The 25,523-nt window shown below is 39.5% G+C and overlaps 2 protein-coding genes across 2 annotated transcripts in view; both read left to right on the top strand.

Annotated features, from left to right (window-relative positions):
* Window positions 1-11,636, top strand: part of LOC139118728 (putative N-acetylated-alpha-linked acidic dipeptidase) — a 24,078-nt gene extending 12,442 nt beyond the window's left edge. Inside the window, exons 7-19 of the mRNA XM_070682143.1 lie at window positions 968-1,058; window positions 1,897-1,989; window positions 2,802-2,887; window positions 3,439-3,558; window positions 3,944-4,026; window positions 4,698-4,761; window positions 4,976-5,043; window positions 5,445-5,530; window positions 5,977-6,067; window positions 7,101-7,359; window positions 9,330-9,411; window positions 9,922-10,014; window positions 10,293-11,636. Of these exons, the coding sequence (XP_070538244.1) occupies window positions 968-1,058; window positions 1,897-1,989; window positions 2,802-2,887; window positions 3,439-3,558; window positions 3,944-4,026; window positions 4,698-4,761; window positions 4,976-5,043; window positions 5,445-5,530; window positions 5,977-6,067; window positions 7,101-7,359; window positions 9,330-9,411; window positions 9,922-10,014; window positions 10,293-10,506 (1,430 nt within the window). The 3' untranslated portion in view covers window positions 10,507-11,636. The remainder of the gene's footprint in view (window positions 1-967; window positions 1,059-1,896; window positions 1,990-2,801; window positions 2,888-3,438; window positions 3,559-3,943; window positions 4,027-4,697; window positions 4,762-4,975; window positions 5,044-5,444; window positions 5,531-5,976; window positions 6,068-7,100; window positions 7,360-9,329; window positions 9,412-9,921; window positions 10,015-10,292) is intronic.
* A 7,079-nt stretch (window positions 11,637-18,715) lies between these two features.
* Window positions 18,716-23,086, top strand: LOC139118729 (uncharacterized). Its single transcript, XM_070682144.1, has 2 exons — window positions 18,716-18,871; window positions 21,097-23,086. The coding sequence occupies exon 2, from the start codon at window positions 21,159-21,161 to the stop codon at window positions 22,275-22,277; it is 1,119 nt and encodes a 372-aa protein (XP_070538245.1). The 5' UTR covers window positions 18,716-18,871; window positions 21,097-21,158; the 3' UTR covers window positions 22,278-23,086.
* The last annotated feature ends 2,437 nt before the right edge of the window (window positions 23,087-25,523 follow it).

The raw sequence follows: 25,523 nt of genomic DNA on the forward strand, positions 1-25,523 counted from the left end.
GAACTTCTAGGTAGGTTTTTGCATCTGTTGCAATACTGAATTTGTAACGTGTTTTCATGATGTATTTTTTGAAGTTTGAGACCACACCCATTGTGAGGCAAATTGGAGAGGCCATGTGCTTTCCCGATTGGACTGTGAGCCATTCTGAATCTCAAGCTTCCACAGCAATAGATTGATTTGTTTAGTAGTTTTGTACTTTTTGTTTTGATTTTTGAATACCAATAGTTCCACAGAAAATGAACTTGTTCAACTTGACAAAGTGACTAGAATGGCATTGCCATGCCATGGATTAAGATCCAGTTGATATCACGATCTACTGACTCAAAGAGCTTATGTAACTTGTAAGTGCTCTTCTCTTTTTGCATGGCTTATGAACTTCTAGTTTCCCGACATACCAACCCATTGACGGAAGCGTTTGGACTGCTAATGAGTTAATCCCAAAGGAGAACTGTCTGGAGGACGTTTTGTGTGAATCAGTTTCCCACCCGAACTGGAAGAGGTTACGACACGGAATTTGTAACCGTAGCAACAGGATCGACGTGGACTCTGAACCCTGAACAATTCTGGAGAGTGTCTATTGAGTGAACACTGTAATTGATATGAACTTGGACGGGGCGTGTCTAGAGTTTCTGTATGTTTAAACAGTATTGCCGGCTAATCATTGTAGACTATTTCATCATTAGTGTGTAGTGAAATAAACTTCAACGTAAACTGCAACTCAAATTGTACGATAATCATTCTTTCCTTTGTTGTTAATTGGATAATATGAACTTGGGTCCAGGTTTAGTTGACTGACAGTTTAACTACCTGGGTTACATATATATATATATATATATATATATATATATATATATATATATATATACACCTCTTCACTTGTCATGAATGCTGAAGATGGCAGATAACCTTATCAGTAACAGGTCAGCACAGACATGACACGTATCGTTCTTTTCTTTCACCATTCAAGGTTATGCCTTTAGAATAGATGAATCGGAAGCAGAGTTGCCTAGGATACCAATCCATCCTATCGGATACGGTGATGCAAAGGAAATTTTGAAGTAAGTACAGAGATGATGGTGGTGTTGTTGGCAGTGGTAATGGTCTTGGTAGTAAAGGTTGTGGTAGTGGTGGCGATCGAGGCGGTGATAGTAGTGGTGGTGGTCTTGGTTATGGTGATGGTGGTGGTGGTGATAGTAGTGGCGGTGATGGTCTTGTTAGTGGTGCAGGTGGTGATAGTGGTAGTGGTCTTGGTGGTGGTCTTGGTGGTGGTCTTGGTAGTGGTGGTGGTGGTGGTGATGGTGGAGGAGGAGGCGGTGGTATTAGTGGTGGTTGTTGTCTCTGTGATTATGGTGGTGGTGGTGGCCTCGATGATAGTAGTGGTGGCCTTGGTGTTGGAAGTCGTCGTGGTAGTCTTGGTGGTAGTGGTGGTTTCGATGATGGTCAGCAAGAATAACACCACTGTTTCAAATACAACACCTATAGGAAACCGGTTTTGCAAATCCAACGCATCGAATGACTGATTACCTTGCCTCTCATTTCCGTGCCTGTTGAGAAATCTCTCTTGACCATTTGCTCCGGGCATGCAATTCAATGACCATGCTGTATAAAATTTTTCGTCGATACTTATTTTCGGTAAAAAGTCCAGTCTTTTAACAGCAAGATGAGCACATGCAGTCATCATCCTGTCATTTGAAGTCACGTAACAGGTATCACCAATGGTAGGTTTCCTATCTGGATGGCTATCTATGATGATTGAAGGGCGATACATTAGTGTGACTTTGTTTAAATGTTATAATCTAGTATCGTTTTGAGAAAAAAAATCAGACAATGAAATGTGACTATCGACGGTGAATATTCATAACCTTGAATCATGTGCTTTATACTTTACATTTACAGGAAGATGAAAGGTGACGTGGTAAAGGAAGATTGGCATGGTGAAATTCCGGAAGTGACGTATCGCTACGGGCCTGGATTAGATGATGATGATGAGTGAGTTGTTTCTCAATCTGTGAAATAAAAGTCTATGCTGCATGTGATAAATGTATGCATCATGTCTCTTAAAGTCAGAGCAAAATATATATAGTCGTTTCATAATATCTACATGATAACCATGTTTCTCGGTTTTTATGTGTCATGTAGAGTGTGACGTATTCATAATGTGAATTAAGTCGCGAAAAATGAATATATTTCGCTTGACCGTAAGTTACAGAGGCAACTCAACGCAGAATTTCATGAGAGTTCACTGAAATTGATGAAATCGTATCAACAACAACAAACACAACTTTGGAAGTTAATCTGGGAGTCACGAAAATCGTTAATGTGACTCTGTGAACGGTCAGTCATTATAACGGTCAGTCATTACAACATTATCACAGCATTGTGATAAAATACGTAATCGTTGACCGTGTGGAATATGCCAGAAAGTGATTTTATGTGACTGTAATGTGATGATAGGCTTTGTGATATTTCTTAACCCTTCTCACACCATTTCATCAGCCTATACTGTAGTCCCTCTTGCTTATTATTTCCAAGAGGCAACGATTTCACACGCGGTAAACGTTAATTTTCGGCTAACATACAGACCAAATTCAAAGCTGGTCTACTTACGGCGATTTCATACGAACGCTAACTAGATACAAGTATACCCCGGTATGTCTTGAGGAAAAATAAAGCGACATGATTGCATGACGTATACCTCTATACATAGAGAGTATTAGCTGAGTCCGGACCTTCGTTCCTTGAGGAAGCATCTTCCCCAGTAACAACAAATTTGAGGATCTTTAATACCTTCTCCTACACAGGATTGTCAAGGTCAGCGTGTATTCGTCAAACGAACGCAGAACTTCGTACAACACAATCGGCATGATTCGCGGCAGCGTAGAACCAGGTAAATGCTCATGGATTTTAGAATGGTAGAGTGTCACAGGGCCAAAGTTAACGGACTCTCTCAAAGCCCCTTGTTTACCACACGGCTTAGATTTTCTACAATACCAAGGTGCGCCCTCAACGGTCTTCCATGCGCAATATACATTTAATTTGTTAATAGTTACTTGGTCATCGCAAATTTAAATGTATATCTCTACTTGAAAAGAGAGAGACGTGATCCAATCTTATCGATCGGATGACATTGAATTTTGACAGCGTGCACTTCTGTGCGTGTCCCCCCTCCCCACTGAGTGAAATCGATAGTTGCATGGCAATAATAGATGAAGAGGTCAGGAAAGACACATATTTACGTATATCTTCGCTGTCCAGCTTCTACTTTCTTAAAAGTATTGACTCGTGTTATATATTGAAATCCCCTTATTTGTTTTTCTAATCTCAAAAATATCAACAAAACAATCTTCCTGTACGGATAGTCACGAGCTTTTTCACTAATTCAATGGTTCACAAAATAGTTTGCTCAGTCGAAAGTCTCTTGATTTTTTACAATTTCAGATCGATACGTCCTACTCGGTAACCATCGCGACGCATGGATATTTGGCGCCATAGATCCATCCAGCGGAACAGCGTCCATCATGGAAGCCACGCGTGTATTCGGTGATATGGTCAAAAGCGGTGAGAAAAGCAGTATCTTCGTTGATTAAATACGTATGATCACAATGTTGGTTCGTTTGTTCGCTGCTCTAATCTCCATGAGACGTATAACTGGAAATCAAGGAAATTAGAGATTGCTCGAAATTTCCTTTAAAATATTAATTTCGTCGGTATTGTGCTTACATCTCTGATCTTGTAAAATTTTCAGCAAGCAGACATTTCACAGTGACGGGGTTTTCGATACAATAATTATCTTGGTAAATGAATAAAAATATTAAAGGATGTTTCCAACTCTATGATGACGATATCCATTCGTTCGACGATTTGGTTCTTATGTGACAAGATATAACGTTTATAAACACTCACAACAATCTGACTTGTCATACTCGCTGTATATCTACTTCAGGGTGGAGACCAAGACGCACGTTGGTGTTTTGTACCTGGGGAGCAGAGGAGTATGGCTTGATAGGATCCAATGAATGGGTTGAGGTAATTTCACACTTGAGTTACTGTAGAATTGATAACAATCATTCCATCGATATCACAAAATACCACAAAGTATACTCAAAAATGGCCTAAATGACATATTTAGTCATATCATACTTGTTAGTTTCTGATTTTTAGTTCAAAAATTTTCAAAATTTATAACTTTTTACAAAATTTTTATCAAAAACGAGAATATTGTTCTCAGACTGATGTCTGTTAAAGTACAAAGCATTCGGTTTGCCAATATAAGGCTTTCCATAAGTACAATATGGTATGTTATTGTTGACAAGTAAAGTGAATTCTGGACGAAATTTCACATGTAAGGTAAACGCTGAGTTGGTCATTGCACACCCACACGCTCTTCACAAGCGCCCATGAGGGCGCCCTCTATTTCCTACACATTTATTTGCAGTTAGGAAGGAAAGGGTTAAGACTGGGCATTTCAACGTGATAAGCAGTGCATAGCAGAAAACTGATTTACAATTAAAGCAAAAATAATTGAAAGTCAACAAAGAGTTACAGCTTATTGAGTAATACCAGTGCAGTGGGCTCTAATGAATGCACGCACACAATATACTTTCACAATCTATTTAAGATTCAGATTCAGAAATTTGAAGTTAATCTTAGGACTTCACCTACTTTTGAAATAAATGATTTCTCTAACCTTTCTACAGGAAAATATGAAAAGTCTCATACCGAGAGGAGTTGCTTACATAAACGTTGATGCACCGTTAATGGGTGAGTTGAGGTCGAACGCTAAGATGTTTATTTTATCTGCGTATCCACGTGTTTCGTTATGTGGGACAAAATCAATGTCTTGGTTCTTAAACGAAGTTATTTGAAATGTTTACAAAGAATTAATATTCAATATGTATAGGTCTTGGTCCATAGGCCTGTTGGGGTTCAATTTGCATATATAATTTATGTAAATATGTCCCCATTTTGTTCACAGGAATACACTACTTGAGGGTTAGTGCCACGCCAAACCTTAAGGAAGTGGTATTCAATGCGGCGCGGAAGGTATGCCAACAGTCATTGCAAGTTTAATATACCGGATCACTGCAACTTTGTATATATTCTTATAAGATAACAGAGGCGAGGCATCTTTGTTTTCTCATGGCAAGTCATTACCAATATAGCATTTACGATGCACATGTTTTAGCATTGCCGCCTGATGAAAATCAGTGATCGAATATGAAATGTACAGTTGACTTAGTTCCATGAAAGGAGACTTGAGTAAGTTCTTTACCCCACTGGGTACTTCCAGACATATCGCTGAAAATGCTGTATTATCATTCAAATTAGTAACCCTCCATAATTGTCCGATTTCAGTCATACTAACCAGATAGGAAAACCGAAAAAAATGAAATTGTTGCTTAATATGTAAAATGAAATGAAAGTTTATGTTTTTATTGTGAAAGGTTCCTGATCCGAATCCAAGTGGAAATCGACAGACGTTTTATGATACCATGATTACCCGAGCGCCAAAGGACGGCAATGAACCCTTGTAAGCAATTTCCACATTTTGACTTTTAGCAAATCTGAACTTGAAAAAGAAGTACATGTAACCTCTGTATTTCGTTATAGACCAGAATTTGGTTTTACTAACCAATCATGAGAACAAGTGTGCATAGAAAGGTAAATGACCAGGAACCAGTCAATTTGACAAAAATAAATAAATGTCTGTGGCTTTGAGCCAAAGTAATGTTACTTTTGTTATGGTGAGAAAGAGGAATTAACTGGTTTTGTGTTCAGGTCAAGGTCGACAATTGTTGTCCATACTGAGTTGATTGGATATGCGTTATTTTTATTTCCTGCATCTCTGAAGCAACAGGTTAATAATAACACACCAAAGTATATTTTCCATGGTTATAAAGATAACATCACCTAGAGAAGAAATTAGATTACATCTGATACGCCTCACTTGACAAAATCATGTGTTTATTTTTCCAGGCTGTATGACTTGGGCTCTGGAAGTGATTACGCGTCGTTTTTGCACAGGATGGGAATGTCAGCCATTGATATGACGTATCGCTGGGACACTGTGAGTATACCTCTTGCACGTGTCTTCTCAAGTGCTTTGTCATAATTTAATGTGCTTATAAGTACAGTAATGATTCTACTCCGAAATAAAAAGGACACGCGACGTTCTACAGATTCAATACGCCCGGAAGATCATACCTACGTGTACAAACACTTTTAGAAATGCACGTATTTCTGTGCGCGATTGTGCACACATTGTCGTTTGTACCGTGGTTCATTCGAATTCCGGGTTTAACCATAGCTTTTGGTCATAATGATTGCCAAAAAAATTAACGCTGTATACTTCGTTCGCACCTGATTAATTGATATGGTCATTTCGATTAACCAGTCGACTACTTTATTAATTTCAATTAAATTAATTTTTGATTAGTTTTATTGGTAATTGTATAAATGCTTTGAAGTCTTAATTCGGTCTCATCATGCCAGTCATATGGAGGGGTAGGGTAGGTTATTACCTTTTAAACATCTTCCGCAATGATAAGATTTATACACATTTCCATTGTATTTTCCGTCAACCAAAGCAGAGATCCTGAGTCGGTTTACAACTTCTAAGTTACTTCCAAGTTTGTTCCAGTCATGTACTGCGAGGTTGTTAATATACAGACCACAACAATCACGATTATAATATAGAATAAAGGTTAAACCCTTTCACCCCGTTTCCCTCTCTAGAAGTCCAACTTTACCATTGAAAACAACGGCATTGCTTCAGACCATGGTGGTGAAAGGGTTAAATCCTGATTCAATGGTACAAAGTAGTTACCTTAATTCGCGGCGGATCATTGTCAATGGTCCAACTGAATCGGTAGTAAGAAATTGCAAATGTACGCATTCGACCTGTAAAATTCCACGCCTTTCGTAAAAAACAGCACTTACAATCGGCAGTAATCGTACCATTTTCCGAACGAAGAAGCTGCTAACACAGCATTTCAGTGTTTTATAATTAGTTTCCACACGTTTTCTTAATTTTAGGGACGTGCACGATTCTGACAATAAGATCATAATGGTTTCTGTAACTTTACTTTCACAATTTGCAGGACAAGTACGACTTTTCCATGTACCCAATGTATCACTCGGTTTACGAGACATTTCACCTGGTGGAGACCTTTTATGACCCCCAATTCAAATATCTCCAAGGGATGACTCGCATGTGGATAGAGGTTGCCTGGCAATTGGCCGACTCCTTGATTCTTCCATTCAACTGTGAAGATTATGGTATCAGGGTGAAGAAGATGTTTGATGGCTTCAGTGAAACTGACAGTGCATCTAAAATCCGCAACAGAGGGCTATCCCTAGGTACGAACTTACGTCCTTTCTTTAATAAGAAGCTGGGAGTCATGCAACTGCAATCAAACTTGTGCATTCGTCCATCCAATATTAATGCAACGTGTGTACACAAAAAGGCTTAACGCTACAGCCGACAAATAACCAATCACCCACTTTTTCCCGGAAAAATATCAGAATTCTCGTTGTTATTGTTGTTTTAACCGACAGCGGTCATTCTGACGACCTATGACGATGCCGAGCCAAAACGTTGGGTTTTAACTTGTTTCAGCTTGTAGCTCGATCTTGATTTAATCATAATCACGGGTTTGAACATAGACCCTCTGTTTTTGGAGGGTCTATGGTTTGAGGAATAGTTTGCCTTTCTTGAGCCGTCTGCTTGATCAGTACTCGTTACTTGTATTTGTTGGCAAAAGTGGTAGAGGAAGGTTCCGACCAGTTTGTTTGTGTTTGTTTGTTTTCCTTTATTTTATTTATTTATTTATTTTACTTTATTTAAACAGGATAAGTCAATTCATTTCCCACACAAGGTGTTCTATGATCTCCCATGACGTCCTGCATAAAAAGCAAAAGGTACACAACAAACAAATAAAAACAGACACGTAGAATGAATAAAATTGACAAAAGTACATCAAAAGTGACGAGACTTAAAAACACAAAGCGTACAAATTAAACATATTTCTTCACTAAAGATTTAAAATTACAAAGTTCTTTTTGAGATTTTATATATGAGGGTAGAATATTCCATAGTCTTGTGCCTCTATTCAGAAATGTGTTTCTACCCTTCTGTAGGCGGAACATGGGCACAATTAATTTATCACTAACAGTAGATCTTGTAAAACGCCTGGAAGCGCTTAACAAAATAAGCTCTTGAAAATCAGTAGATAAATATGGAGGGGCTAATCTATTAAAACATTTCCAAGTCATCACAGCTAACTGTATATTCCACTGATGGTTTATAGGATGCCATTTTAGATGAGATAAGGCCAATGATGACGAAGAAAACTTTCCCCTACCAAGAACTAATTTGGCTGCTCTACTATGCAACCTCTGAATCTTTGTTTGCATTCCTTTACTGCACGTCATCCAGACAACGCCACAATACGTCATCAATGGAAAAACTAACGCTTTCACCATCAACTCACAGTCGATAAATTTGGTCGATAAATTTGCATATACGCCATATGGCTCCAAGACGTCTCGATACAGATTCGGCAATCATATTACCATGAGATTCCCAGTTTAAGTATTGGTCTAACACAACACCAAGATAATTGACTGACAACATCAATTTCGATATCCTTTCTCTCTCAGAATACATACCTTTGAGTAGTAGTATAAGAAACGGAATACGTTACGAGGAAAGCTCCGTAGGACAGTTTCAAGTTTGATTTCGAGTCGGGGTCAAAAGTCAAGTCTACGGTCAAGTCGGAGGTATGCCAAATTCAAGTCAGACCGGAATACGACTTTGGCCAAGTAAGAGGCCTTGAACTTTGACTTTTAACTCATCTGAACTTTGACTTACTTTAAACTCGTTCTTCGAACTGGAAAATGAATTGGCCTCAGCTTCCCTGCTTTGAAATCTTACTTGAAACTGACTTAAAAACTGATTTATAAAACTTTCCTCATGGCGTCAGTTCTACTCTAGACCTGGTATAAAAATATATGCTACTGACAGTTTACCAACGACATGTAAAGTAGCTTCATTTCAGTCTGTTGGAAACGTTCAGAGAATGCGAGGTTTCACGAGAGGAGGCTCTTTCAAACGTGCGATGTTATAATCTCAGTATATGCCAGTATATCAGGTAGGAGCCGGGTTCGGAAATCTGACTGTAATGGGACCCCATTTAACTGGTCTAGTAAGATATGAGCTGATCGCCAATCCACGGTTTTTGTGTGCTCCTTTGTAAACTTCTGCTGGTTAAGTCTCCCCGGCTTAACGAATACAATTCATTAAGTCTTACATGTCGTCTCACGTTTAGATACATTTGGAGATGCGGTCAGCAAATTTAAATCACAATCGACCAACTTCCACAAAGCTATTGCCAATGTTGACAGAAAAAGGTGAGTGTCTGATAAGGCGTTTTTATATGTGATGTAAAATAGAGGTTCATATCAAATGACGTTCATTACCGATAATTATTAGATCACTCTTTGCATGTGTTTATTTGTATATCAGGTAATTGGACTAGAAACATGAAAGTCTGTCCGTCATTTATGTCTGTCCCTGGCTTTCAGGCCTTCTTTCACTGTTTTATGGATTGTATATTATTAGTAATATTAACTTAAATCATGACGATGATGATGATGATGACGATGAGATGATGATGGTGATGATGATGAAGATCATGATGATGACGATGACGATGACGGTGACAAAGATGATGATGATGATGATGATGATGATGATGATGATGATGATGATGATGATGATGATGATGATGATGATGATGATGATGATGATGATGATCGTGGTGGTGGTGGTGGTGGTGGTAATAATTGCCATTGTTGTCTTTATGAAAGTGACATTACTTCGTCTATATTGTCATGATATGTGATTTATTCACGATATAGCCCCATGGATATTAGACGAGTCAATGACCAACTTATGGCTTTAGACAGAGCATTTATGGACCCCCTCGGCCTAACTGGAAGACCCTACACAAGGTAACGTAATTTGCTTTTAATAATTATACATGCCTCAAACGTTGGTCAGAACGCACTCTTCCTTTGAACACCAGGTTAGATCTCCTGAAAGTCTGTTTATTTCTTGGCCCTGTCCAGCATATTGAGCTCGACCGGTCAATCAGACCTTTACTGGAACAATCTATTCAACTGTTAAACATGATCAATCAACTGCCGCTTGATGTGTTCATAGACACTCCTGCAAGTAAAGTGGGCCCATGTAATGACGGTGTGTGTTTTCCCTCTAATTTGTTCTACAGGCACGTCATTTTTGCTCCTAGCAGTAAGGACATGTACGCTAGCGCTGGGTTTCCCGGACTGATAGACGCTCTGTTTGACATCGATAACTCTCCTGATCCGGACAAACAGTGGAAAGAGGTGGAGAGGGAAATAGCTATTATCACATACCACTTGTACACTGCAGCGAATACGATGGGAGATTTGGTGACGTCTCTGACTAGAAATGAGCTTTAGTTCTGTTTCAATTAACGTAGAATGTGCATCGGGGAAGATATTCGAACTCGCAAACTTTTACAATTCTTTTCTTATCTACCACTTGTGGGGGTTCATTTTAAAGCTCTTGGTGTAAGAAAACTTTTTTACCGGTTTAGTTTTTCGAAATTTGAATTTTTTTCTGTAGATGTACACAGGGATGGAGGCCATTTTGAATTTTAAATATCGGTAAATCTTGAGTTATTTGTTTCCCTAGTACCAAAATTTTTACCGTGACCCCCGATTTTTATTCTTGATTTTGAAAGAGAACGGTTGAAAAATTCCTCAAGAAAAATTTGAGCAAAAGTTTAAGTCTTTCACTTTCGAGGCGCGAACTAAAAGGAGGGGATCGTCGCGTCTGCGGCTGCACCTCTAGGACCTAAACAACGGGTCAGTTGCTATGCACAACGTTTCCCAACATTCTTTGTGCATATCCACAATTTTAAAATTGCGGCTGTACCGAAAAAGGTGATCGTGGTCGCAGCAGCTTCACGTGAACGAAGCATGGCGACTATAATTATTTGGCAAAGTCTTGCTGTGATTGGAAAGCTACAAAACTGGTGAACAATAGAACATGCATGAAATTCTGAATTTGCTTCACATTTGCTCGACATTCATCGCCAATTTCTGGGAAGAGGCAGTGTGTTTATCAACAAGAAAGTCACGCAGCCGCAGATTGGACCAACCACTCCTTTTAACTTTGCAGCAGCAGCAGTCTTTAAACAAGTGATTTCTTTCAAAAGAAGAGCCTTTGATCAAAGAATTGTCGAATATTGTTATAGGTATTGCTTTAGCTTCTTGTGTGCTTGGCATTTTGAGACGCAGTAGCTTGGTGAGACTTTAGGGGAAATTCTAAAATGGTATTTAACAAAATATATGGAACACCCGTCTACTTCTCCTGTCGGAGCAATGTCGAACACTGTATCATTTATTTTACTCATGTACATTCTGACACCTTCTGGAAAGAGTTTTATCATTCCTACAAAGAATAGCTTGTTGTGAGACCTAGCCTTCATGTACTTTTTGAAGACACAATTGGTCCAGCTATTTATAATCATGTCATACTGATAGTAAACGGATTTAATTATGCAATGATAAAGAATAATAGGTAATCATCATTTGGTCTATTTTTTGCTACCAGCTAAACACGACTGCTACCTAGAATACGAAACTGCTCTGGAGAAAGAACAGTTAGAGGCATAAAAGGATTAAAATAGTAGCAACAGTAACTAATAATTTAGAACTGTGCTCTTACATCTTTCTGAGAAGCACTGTGGCCCTTCACTACTGTTACCAATACAACGTCTTTAAATACAAAAAAGGAGCGTATGGAACACGGCAAATTGTGATTTCAATATTTCAAGAACAGAATACTCTACCAAAACACATCGATTGCAACAGAATAGCGATGCTTCCTGCGTATGGGTTTATCAGCACCAATCAATTACAAATTTGACCATTGGTGGAAAGATGATACTGACTGTAAATTTGTGATTTGATACTATCCAAACAAGTGCTGCCAATAATTTAAGAATTTGTCAATAAAGGATGCCTGCCCTGTTTCTGTATCTCTCCAAAGCACTGTTGCTCTGTCTCTATGTTTCTGTCTGTCTAAGTCGGTCTCTCTGTCCTTCACGGTCACACGCCCTCCGACGGGGGCTATGGCATTCTTTTGTCAAAGAATGCCATATCCACCCCTCCTCCCTCCCACCATTTTCCTTTGTTACCTGATACTGCTCGACAAGCAGTCTCTATTTCTTACGGAAATATACACTGATTCCATTAAGATGTCGCGATAAACAAAACTTACAAGTCGGTTACGATATAGTGGCAAATTGAAAAAAGATATGTGTTGCTTTCATAAAGTGCCTTCCACACACAGGATAGATGGACAGATTTTCAAAAGAAGCTTTATGTCATAACATTATTTTACTGGCAAACGTTTTTCGGATGGCAAACGGGAGACTGCATTTTAACGTGCTACCGAGAACACGCTAAATACAGGCAGGCAGCTTTTTGGATTAAAAACCAAAATGACATCCCGTGATTCTTTTTTTAGTGATCTGATTTAGTTGGTGAAGCAAAAAACAACAACAACAAACAAACCACAAACAAAACAAAAAACAACACCAGTTAGTCTTTCCTATGGCCTTTACGGTCTCTGCCGTTCTTAGCCATGTATAGTCTGTACAGCTTACGACAGATCAGTAATGTTTTGAGCAGTAACGTTGTTCTCGGCCCAATTTGTTTGTTTTCTCTGATTGTATGTAGGCCTATAAGAATTTATTCCCCTGTGATTTGCTGTTCTAGTTGATCTCTGTTCTTGCATGAAATGAAATAAAATTAACGTACCGTCACATAGTCGTGATGTAGAAGGTCCTGATGATCACCAACAGCCTAAGGATGACGATTAGTTCAAGAATCCCTGTTCAGTTTCACGTAATCAAACTCGACGAAAACTACTGACCTCTCCACATGCAGCAACGGCGCATTCCAAAAAAACTCATTCATTTACTGCCACAGAGATATAACACAAGCCTGATGATAAATCAACGCAGGGTGGCATTTACTTATTTTATTTTATTTCATTTATTCACCTTGTTGCGTTTCAGCTCTTTTCGTCTTTATGTTATTTATTTATTCATTTATTTATTTATTTAGTTAGTTAGTTAGTTACTTAGTTATTTAGTTATTCAGTTATTTTGTTTCATTTTATAATGTAAGTAAAATAAACATGATATCCAGCAGCAAATTAACGTAACGTGGTACACGAACAACATCTCTCATTCAACATAATGTAAAGGACACTCTTGATTGCTGTTCGTACATGTACATATCAGGAAACCAAATGTGTACACTAGTTGCTATGTGTGTAGAACAAGTATTACGATCGGAAATGTCGGTATATCCGAGAAAAGGCAATCACAAAATTAAGTCGTAGACTATCAAGCAAAACAAACAAACTTTCTCCTTTTATAACTTCATTGAATTCGTTGGGGCTTCGTTTCAGATTGACAACTATTAAAGTATTCTGTGACCAGACAAATGTCTTGTCTACGTCCCCCCCCCCGCTTCGATGTCTTTTATAAATATACTTTGCCGGCTGTCTATTGTAATATGTCCGTGTATAGTATATCTTATTCTGACATTACAAACGAAACTAGATTTGAAAATCCCAACGTCTCTCTTACTCTTCCTCGGGCGCTTTGTAGATGTAAATTTGATCGCGAATCACAATATCGTTAGTTGGGTTACAACTAGTAAGAAAGCATGGGGACAATGCAATTATCTCACTGGGTTTGTTGATATACATACAAATCTATTCCTCGACCGGAACGATTAGGTAACATCGGAAATCGGCTTTTAATCCAATCCGAGTACGCTTTTCACTCGCGGACAAACAAGAAAGCTATTCACACTGAGCAAAGCGGAAGTGGGCACCTGAGCTGTCTCCCAGGATTGGTGGTTTCGATTTTTGCATTGTTGCGCAGACGATCACTGCATGGAGGTAAATATGGTACCTTCATAATGAAGTGAAGTGTAGATGTAGTATGCTAACCCTTCATGGAACTAGTGGATAGACACAAAGCCAGCGGGAAAATGATCAGTGGTTGAAGACATTACCAGCTGAGCTCTCAGTCTGATCTCTGTTATTCTTATGTTAGTTATTTTGCATTATCATGCTAATTGAGGATGTTTGTCTCTATTGTTATGTTAATAATACATTCGACAGAAAATAACACTTTCCATTGAATCTCTCTGCTTTCTTCCACAACGATTAAGCAAAAGTTGTGTGTCTTCACATTCGCTGACCTAAGGTACCGAAATCACCTTACTATACAGAAATCTCCAGAGGCGGGTACTGTGATTTTACATGATGCTTTAAATGTCTAATGTTGTTGATCACTACTTATAAATCTAAAGCTAAAAATGCGTGATCTAACAGACTTGTAACGGAGCCATGGAGCGGAAACACTCCATTCACCCGTGTTGAATTTTAATGACTACCCGCTACTATGCATAAGAATTTTTTTTCAATTAATATGCCCATCAAACACGAGAAGCCCCTCCCCACACGTCTGGAAATATATCGCCATGTAGATCTTCAACGGTTGTATTTTTGACTGACTTCGTGGTGAGCTTGAATTAAAATCGAAGGAAAATATTTAAGCGTATTTCAATCAGTGTGTTGTTTTCCAAGTTTCACCACAGCTTGAAGAGAAATTACAGTGCATTGTTTATTAAAGACAGAAGACTGGAAGGGGTATCTATCGCCCAATAAGCGTAGCCATAGGAGAGTCTTCATATCCAGAGGAAAGCAATGTAAGACTGTTACCTATATATTACTTCCGATATATTAAAATGCTAAACGGTCAGGATAATGATCTTAATTTTGACGCATGACATGCGCATCTGGGTTTGGTTCGGTCATTTTTAATGCCGGTGAAAAGTTGTTGTATAAGCTTACTAAGGTTTTTGGTAATTTTAAACTGTTTGACTTGTGTGTACTCGTCTGCGGTGTATTAAATTAAGTAGAAGCCATTACGACGGTGAGCAAACCATTGTTTGTGGCAGTGGAGTGTGATAAAATTCAGGGAGTGCTTTGCCAACAGACGCCTTGTCTGTGGTTTGCCCGAGACGGTAGAAACGAGATCTCGCTTTTACTGTCTGTGTTTTCACCAGAAGCCAGCGCCACACTGAACGCAAAGGAATTCTAAGAAGGTCAAAGGTCGATCTGTGGAGCTCGAGGTTCAGGTAGATACATGTACTTCAAACTCTGAGATTATCTTGTAAAAATGTTCCGGGGGATACAAACAGATGCTGATAAAAGGTGACTTTACCATAGTCCTTTCTTGTCATATAGTTCCTTTAGATGTAACTTTTGATGTAATTTCCAACATTTTTGTTCTGATCGCAAAAATATGAAACAAATCCCTATTGTTCATCATGTCAACAGAACAACTATATGCAATATTTTATATTTCGACATCATTCTGTAGGCAGAAGAAGAAGATGTATGGAGCAAAAAATGATATTTTCAAAATTACAGCTATTGTGCCTTTTACAGAGTCCAGTGTATTACATTCATTGTGGTACAAGTAACATTTTCCAGTAACGGTGATTGCATCGTACTGACATACGACGTCCAGTGTCCACGAAAGTAATCCTGTGTCTCATTATCTTCCTCGCAGAATCACGTTTTATACATACATCGCACAAGCCCTACACCCAGTCTTCATCATACGATTCTCGCCAAATTCAACATAAAGGTAAAAGAAGAATGGCGAGTAGAAACAGTGAATACAAAAACGCATGCAGAATTGCAACCTTACACCATTCTTCTCCGGCAGGAATCTAATTTCTAAACTCGGCATTAACGACCGACTTCTTCTTTGTCACGTGAAGATGACAGAACAAAGAGACCGTAATCCCCGATTCTTGACTATTCACGTGTGTCTTGCAAGTACGTGTTTTGTTTTACCACGAGGGACCGTGGTTTTACGCAAGACTGTAGACTTTGTTCAAGTCTGTGATTTGTCATTGTTTAAGTGGGGCAAATGCAATGATTTGTGTTCTGTTTTCATGTGAAACGCGTGGGTGAGGTGAACGCGATGAGTGGGGACCGGTGAACGCTATACAGGGGAGTTTTTCTCGGAATCCGGCAGAGCCTAAACTCACTACTGCGCAGACTCAAAGGTAACGAAACCCGGCCTGTGCTACCAAATTCCAAATAGGTTTGTATGAAACAGGAGAGACACAAGAAAAACTATTACAAATTATTTTATTTTTAAAAATTCACCGACTTGAACCAGTCTAGTATAGACCGATGAAAGCCGTTTGTATCGTGTAGACCTATTTCGCTTACCAATTGTCGTTGGCCCATTCGGCCATTCAAAAGACACACCGTCAACACGGCGTTCGCTTATAATAGTAGCTCCATGATACCACACAACCCGTAACCAAAGACAGTAGAGGGGCATCTTCCCCACTACTGTCTATGTCGTAACAAACAAAATAGGCACAAGGGACTATGGCAGTCTATTTTTTGAGAATGATGTTCTGGTTTAAGCAGCACTCCTCAGGCTGTCATGAGGAAAGACGTGCGTCTTGCAAAACGTCTAATCGTCTTTGTCGTATGTCTCACCATGGAGCTACCAACTCCATGGTCTCACAGTATTATAGGGAGTGGCAGTATTTCTACCAATTGCGTAATATTGCACTTCGTTCACACGGTCGACGCTGCCAAAGAAAGGAGCGTGCGCACATCTTTTGTGCGGAGAACCAAAAAGTGGCTTCCTCATTGCGGGGTCGACTCAATCGGGTATGTCCCCGCGCCGGCGAAGAGATGTAAGAAAGGGACACAAAGTTTCGCTAAACTGTGGAAATTATGTTTAACATTTCACTGGCTGTTTGAAATCAGGGTATGGGAATCAAGCCTCGAAATCCCTCGATTCGTCCTTATATCGAGATATACCACCTTCTTGGTCTTGATAGGGTACGCTATAGCCAGCGTGATCTGACCACGATGGTCTCTAGTTCACATCATGCTCCGACCATAGACAGAAGAGAGCACCCCCTCTACTGTCTATACGCCGACATTATCTGTATGAAAGGTGGTCATGTTCAGATGTCTGCCAGTTAAAATGGCGCTGTTATTTTCGGCCAACGCTTTTTTAGTCTTTGTGACCCTAGGTACACAGAGTCTTGTTAAAACCTTTCTTTTTTAAAAGTTATACCAAACCACTTTAAAACTCTCGAAAAAATGAATATTTGTATAGCGTGGGACTCTTTTACCCGCTTCATTTACAATAGACACTGGCCTCCAAACAGAATGTGGGAGACAGAATAGGAATGTCAGAAATTCCATTCTCTGCTAAAACATGATAGCTATTTTGTCATTATGATAATAGTTACATTTTCTACATTGTGAAATACTCGCAAATCACTATCTGGACACATTATAGGGTCATAGACCCTCGCACGAAACGCTTCTTGAATTGTGATCTGAGTCGGAGCGGCGGTGTTCTGTCAACAACTGTACGTTATCATCTCTTTCAAGTTCTCACCTACAGCGGTATTGCCTCGGTATTTCTCAGATCTCGGTACGAAAATGTTCTGACCAAATGACTGACGTAATCACGATATACTGCAATTGTAATGTTCTTTTACAATTTTTGATATGCAAATAATCTGCTTGCATATATCAAAGCATCCTTTGTTTCACGATTGGACGCAAGCTGTGAATTTCTTCCGTGAATTTGGATTTCTGCGGGGACTTTCTAATACCGATGTAGTAAAGGTACATCAAGTGTACGGTCATGACGTGAATTGATGTAAAAGTTATGGCAGTATGGTTGTGTATAATGAGGAAAAGGACGAATTGACAGCTTCACATTTTTAGGAAAGTAAAATCATGTGGCAATATCAACAAGGATCTTCTAAGTACAAACTTATTACTGGTATATGCTTAACGCTTGCATCACATATTCAGAGCGTCAGTTCGAAGTCAAAGCGATTTTCACAAGGTAATGACGTGTGAATCGTTCTTGAAAACCGAAGTAGTTAGTATACAGTACAGATGTGTATAACAAGGAAAAGGGTATCTGGCAGCTTCACATATTTAGGAAAATAAAATCATGCGGCGAAAACAAGGATCTTCTAAGTGCACACTTAATTATTACTATTACCGCTTGTATCACATATTCAGAGCGTTATTTCGAAGTCAAAGAGATTTTCACAAAGTAATGACGTAACGCCAATTATTAATCAATATCTCTTGTTCACTTTTTCCACTCGCTTTGCAAACGAATTTTTTGGTCTTAAAAGTCCGATATCACGGTATAATGCGAACTTTTTGGAGAAGATAGATCTTAATGTGGTATCTTCTCTCACGACCTTGAAATGGGTCTCCTAAAACGTAAAATTCCCACTACCTGCTCCAAGTGACATTCCAGTAGGGCTGCGTGTTTGATAAAATGTCCACGCCGATGAGCGAATCCAAACAAGACTGACAAAATAATTACATGAAAATTATTGAAAAACAAAATGCAAGGCTTTACAAGATGAATAGAGACGGACAAAGGCATGCTATGGACAGGATCCGCTCATCCTACGAGAGTTCCATTGTCACGGAGCATGTTTGGACAGGTAACCACTTCTCGCAATTGGACGTTGTTTTTCATGGGTATCTGGTTAGAATAGACAAATAGCGATGCGGAAAGCTCTGGTTCCGGACTGGCAGGTATAAAGACCTGTTACGGAATCGACTATCGTTACACAGTTCAGTGGTCGATGCGAGGCGAGATTGGTACGAGTGGGCCAAGGGTCAACAGGTTGATAACACGAGGTGAGTGTGAATTCAGTTTTGTATTTCACCGTACAGTTCAACGAACGGACAGACATATACAACGCCACCGTGCCTTTAAAAATGGCCATACACAAAATGGAGACATTCCTTCACTGTCTGTAACCAGCATATTCGCAATTATTTCAGGGTACACGTGTTAGAAAGTCGGCGGCTTACGGATGAAGTGTCCTAGGAATAACGTGTAATCCTTACAGAAAAAAAAGTCTTTGAATTTCTAACGTTCATCATCAACGCTCCATTACATAAATAGAAGCGCGTACAACTTTTTCATAGTTTCTGCGGAGGTTACATTTAAGTTTCATTGCTAAATCTTTGAGGCCAATTTCCAACAAAATGTCCTCAAACGGTCGAGAACCCAGATACGTGGAGAGTAGGAAGATTACATCTTCGATTTTGCATTTATTTCAAAATCGAATGCATTTTCTACAGACTGATCACATGAAGTGTACAATATTTCCAAATAAGATTTTGCTAAAAGGGGCCTATTCCAGACAATAAGTGTAGGTAAACACCAATGTGTTTAGAAAGTAACACTCTGTACATTGCTCAGAGATGTGGGCTGAAAGAGATTCGTTGTTCACGAGCTTTAGCATTTTAATAAAATAGCAACTTATAAGATTATTTTTATGAGAGTCATAGAAAGTAGCTAGTAAATGCGATTATCGTAATCCCCTTTATTAGTATAGAAGATGAAAAAGTTATGGTACAATGCGTACAGGCATTATAGTTTTTGGTCACTCAAAATTTTCAATACTTTTTTTTGCTAGTCTAGGGACATTACCATTTTTAATGTCAAATATCAGTAATTTTTTGGTAATTTGTTTCTCAAAACAAAAACTTTGCATGGCGATCTCTGACCGATTTATATTCTTGATTATGAAAGAGAATTATTTAAAGTTTCCTCTGTGGAAAGTTTGATCAAATCTTAAAGATTGAAACTTCTTGTTTTGAGGTACTTATTTCCTCATGCCTTTTGAACAGCTATCTTTCGTTAAATTGACAAATTGATAATTTTTTCTGTAAGCGACGTTGTGATTGGTTCATCGCATTGTAATCATTGGCCAAAAGGCCAATCAGGTTAACTCCTCCTGATCGGTATGTTTACATTAGCGAACATATCATGATCATGAAAATATTTGGCTTCATTCATCTCTTCGAGTAAAGCAATCTAAACAAAATTTTCAACTAAGAAAATAGCTTTCCTAAATGCATGAAAAAACGAGATCAACAGTATAGGAGTCGACAAACAGTGGCGATCGTTGATCGCAAACCAGATTAGGCACGCTATCAACGTAAAGTAAAAAAAAACACATCAGAAAAAGTTGTGTACAAGGCGTTGACTTGCATCGCATAAGAAAGCCAGACGGAAGGGCGGGCGATCCTTTCATACGTGGCAAATATTGCCAAACAGGAACATGATTTATGAAATACCAATTATGAATAGAAAAAATTATAATTATATAATTGTGAAATGATCACGCGATGAGCTTGCGAGGTCAAACGAAAGGCGTGTTTGAAATCTTTTCGAACATGTCTGCTTTCGTCGGTCAACAAGCTGAGTGGTTAATTTTAAAGATAATGGAATTTTCATAAGCGAGCGGGGGTCACGTGATTTCGTTCAGTGTAGCATTTTCCTTTGCCCCTTTCAACGTTTTCAGTCTACCTGTACCCTTGTTCTGATTTATTTACCAAAGTTTTGCTCACTTCATTTGAATATATTTTTGACCGTGTGTACATTGAATAACTAAGTATCCAATGTTAGCACCCAGGTCACGTAGATTCCATTCAGATGTTATTAATTTGATTATTTTGCCCATCATTGCATTTAGTATGTTCAGAATTTACTACTTTTTATTAATTGGTACCAGGGTCACATGACAAAATTCAAATCAACTCAAGCCTCGTCCGTCATTTACTGTGAACGACACGAAAACTTATCAGCAATTCAAAATTTACAGTACGTTTATGAACTTGTAACTTGTACACAAACCACCGTACAGATACCAAGTCTTCCCTTGGTTCTTTTTCATTCTCATTGTTTGTCCCAAGCAGCAAGTCAAAGTATTCGATGAAATCTAATAAAACAGGTTGCTTGCTATATCAGAGTGCAGCCTGTTACGATTGTAGGTACACCTATATTACCGGGTATGTATTTATTAAATGTATTTATTTATTTATTTATTTATTTATTTATTTATCAACAGGTTGTGATTTAATTTGCTGAATAAGTCTGTCATAACGACGCTGCAGTCTTTCTTGTCAAACAATGAGCCTTCCAAGTTCACCAAAACCAACGCACGATGAGAAGTCGAAGAAAGGAAAGAGGGACATCGTCATCTCCTACATCCCTGACAATGTGTTCGGCGACACCACACTGGAGTTGATGAGAAACAACGGCGTGTACATCCGCCGAAGGAAGCTGATTACGAGTCGGAAGTCGCCGGATTACATCCCCGAAGACGACAAGGACTCTCGGTACTGGCTGAAGAGGATGAAGAATAACGAGGCGGCCAAGAGATCTCGCGAGAGGCAAAAGTATAACAACATGGCTCTTCAGATGAGAGTTGTCGAACTGCTAGAGGAGAATGAGGGACTGAAATCCAAAGTCCAGCAGCTGGAGGACGATTTGAAAGCGAAGAACGAAAACCAAAAACTCAAAAGCGAATCACCGGAGAACAGTCCCGAAGAGGGCAAATTACAAGACCATGGTGGTCATATTCCTCCGTACTTGGGACTGCCGTACGCTCCGATACCCGTCAACCCTTACTCGTTTCCTATCGATCTGAGCAAGCATGCCGGCGCCGACCCACGTTTCGGAAACCAGTACGGTTTCGAGACTTTGAGTGAGTATGAGAGGTATTATCATCTCAACAACGGCTTCGGTTACGGCAGAGACAGGGCGGCGCCGCTTAGCAGCATGCCGCACCACCCGTTCCTACCGCGATACTATCCCAGTCACGCGCAGGCGTACAACCTGAACACCGGGCCTGGCGAGGATCCCAATAACCACGAACATTTCGACGCTAACCAATCCAGACATTTTAGACGGAAAAGAGGTAATTCACAGTGGAAGAAATCACAAAATCTCCTTCCCTGCAAGAGCGAAGCGACAACCCGCTTGGGGACTGCGGATTTAATCTCGGCCAGCGACGATCCGCCGACCGCGACGATGACAAGCGCCCGTCGTCGACCTCGGCCCCAAAAGCGCAGCGACCGTCGAAACGCAGATCCGACGGTAATACAGACGACGACAGGTCGGGCAGCGGCTCCGATTCCGACGGCTCGCAGTTACCGTGCAAACTCCGATACAAGAGACAGAAAGGAATTCTTTCTTCAGATTCTGGGTCTGACAGAGAAGGACACAATAATGACACAGAAACGATAGATGTTGTATAATGACTGACACATTTATATTTATTTTACCTGGTGCATTTTCTTTCAAATATTTGTCTTAAATTTGGATTATAGTGTAAGAAAAAAAAAAGAAAAAAGTTGGGAATATTTCGGTGCAATATACCATTCACTGCCTTTTCAAGTTCATGCATGTATATATTTGTTCTAATCTTGCTTTGGGCCGACACTATGTGCAATAGAGTACATTTTACTATACAGTATCAAGGTGATGCCTTATTTAAATATTTATCGTTGTATTATGTATGTGGTGATATTTATGCTACAATGTGCAAGTAAAGATAGGTTTTGCAATGGGAATCTTGGATCACAGCGACTTGCTGCCAAAATTTCAATACGAGGGAGTTGGGTTTTTTTTCAACTGTAATTAAAAGCCGCTTTAGATTGCATGGATTCTGGTGATTCATCTGCTGGGATTTCAACATGTTATCTCAGCAATTATGGAATTTTAAGGCTGTCCTCCTTTTGTTCTCGGTGGTTACGAAAGAAAAAGGTTCGCGATCAATGAACTCTGGTACATTTATGATATGAATGCCATGCAAATTCTTTTGTCGTGCTATGCATTGTATCGACTTGTTTGTTAGCTCTCAATACTTTTATTTCAAACGGCGAACAAGAAAAACTTGACAAGTCATGTTAAGAAAAGTTGTTTATCGACAGCAACCTTTTGTTGCTAATGCAAATTTCTAATTTAAAAAAAATGCCTTTTAAGATGACTTTTTTGAAGCTTGAAAAAAGCGTTTTCTATGAATGATAAAATAAATGACATACTATTTACATAAATATGCTGCAGCTGCTAGTCAATTACACTTACACTGTATGATGTGATCTGCTGTGACGATCTTTCACAGGTAACATACAAGTTATTTGACAACTGACCAGAACGCCAAACGGCGCAATTTTTTCAACGTTGTTATTTAGTACCATTATACATAAGAGCCTGGGAGCTCTTGGGCAATGTATGCCACGTACCACAAACATTCTACCAATAACTGTGATACCTCACATGCTCCAGTAGCCTCCCTAAAGCTATCATGATCCATGTGCGCCCTCTGAACCTTTAGCAACAGCTGTTGTTTTTTTTAATTTAAAACCACCGCCAGTTATCTGGTAATGATTTGTCAATGCAAATTGTCCCCAGTCCTGTGCCCTTCAGATATAGCCTTAAAAGTAATTAACTACGGTTTATTTCTCTTTTCGGAGACATCAAGCAACAAAACAGTTATTTGTGAGAGGCAAAATAGTTGTGTGTGAGAACTGATATAGACATATTGGAATAGACAGCTATGAAGGTCAAAATGATTCAAACTGATACATTGTTATTCCTAGAAAGGCAACACAATTATTCATAAAAAAAAAATTTGAATGGGAAATGAAGAAGACATTGTCCTTGATTACTTTAAGCCTGAATTTGAGTATGAGAGAGAGAGAGAGAGAGAGAGAGAGAGAGAGAGAGAGAGAGAGAGAGAGAGAGAAGAGAGAGAGAGAGAGAGAGAGAGAGAGAGAGAGAGAGAGAGAGAGAGAGAGAGAGAGAGAGAGATTGACTTTGGGAGATAACATTAAGAGAGTGAGAGATAGAGAGACAAATATGCAAACATGGGGACATATACGGTAACTCAGAGAACAGAGAGATTGAAATAAAGAGAGTAGCAGATATTTGAAGATATTGGGGAAAGAGATAAAGTGGAAATATTTCATACTATTCAAGTCGTTGCAAATATGCTGTGTGACATGCCCTCTATCGGTCAATTAACATATCAGCAAAGTGAACCTACCATTAGCACTATTGATTTCTTTCCTTCCATTTTCTCGATTAACCAATAATCAAATATGTTGTCTTAAATCATTGAATTGATTTGCAGGAGGCTATCACACTTCATACTTAATCAGGCGAAGTGCCTTGTTTTATTATATTACTTTATAAACGAAAAAGCAACAGAATATGTACATTATTTACGGTAATGCTCTCATGAACCAGAGTCCGATTCATCGTCTGCATCGTCTGTGTCGGTCAAGTTTGTTAAAATCTTAACCCAGGAATTCGAAGCTATCTCGACTATAGTGATCCTCTGAGACGGTTTCACCGTCAGCATGCGCTTAACCAAGCCTCGCAGCCTCTTTGAGTGATTTCTGAGAGGTTTTGGCCACTGGGGAGGCTTGTTCATCAGCAGACGGAGGTCTAGAATGTTGTAGTCTCCTTGACAGCTATAGGCGAACTTTGTGGTGACCATACGGAATAGTACGCATCCGAGGGACCAAATATCTGCCAGGCGCGGGTCGTACGGTTTCCTGTCTACGATTTCGGGCGCCACGAAGCCGTACGTCCCTTGGTATTTGGCGCATGTGAAGTCGGAGCAGGTTATCGGCGTGGCGAACTTAAAATCCGATAACTTGATCCGAAAGTGTTTGTCCAAGAGGACGTTGTGAGTGGTGACGTCACCGTGCGCTATACCATGGTCGTGGCAGTACGCAAGCGCGTCGACAAGTTGTCGGAAGAACACGACGGCAGTTTCCTCGGTAACGCCTGCAAGAGTTTCGATAATGAACCTTTCGAGGCTACCTCGGTGTCCAAGTTCCATGACGAGACACTTTTTCGACTTTGCTTCAAACCAATCCACAAACTTTATTATGTTCGGGTGGTCCAGGTATTTCATAATTTCAATTTCTTTATGAAATCCTTCCTTGATGTAAATGTACGGAGCATCGTCTCGGTCCACTGCGCGTATTGCCACTTTGCATCGCGGTTGCTTCTTCACGCAGAGATATACCTTTGAGTACGTACCCCGGCCAATCGGAAACATACAGAGTTTATCGTAATTATTCTGCCAAAAATGGTAGTCTTCTCCACCTGACGACCTTTTACAACTGTAGGGATTCAACTCTGAGAAGGGCAGCTTGTCTCCTTCAACGTTCAGGAATTTCTGCGGGTCGGCAATGAGGTTGGCGAACCAGTCGTCTGATTCGAACTCGTCTCCGGCGTTGCTCTCTTTACCAACAGACTGTGAGGACGATTCACTTTCGTCTTGATCAGAAGGGGACTTTGAGAAATCGCACGGGATTTGTCTATCTGAGAGACAGCCGCCCCCAACGTCGTCATTTTCACGAGAATCTGATACACTCTCGCGGCTTTGTTTAGGGTTGTGTTTGCGTCCCTTTGGAGGCCAACGGTAAATAGTTGGTACCAACATTTTGTCGAAGTCGTCAAGCTTAAAGTCTTTCA

The sequence above is a fragment of the Ptychodera flava genome, chromosome 19 (genome assembly GCF_041260155.1).
Source record: "Ptychodera flava strain L36383 chromosome 19, AS_Pfla_20210202, whole genome shotgun sequence".
Lineage (NCBI taxonomy): Eukaryota > Metazoa > Hemichordata > Enteropneusta > Ptychoderidae > Ptychodera > Ptychodera flava.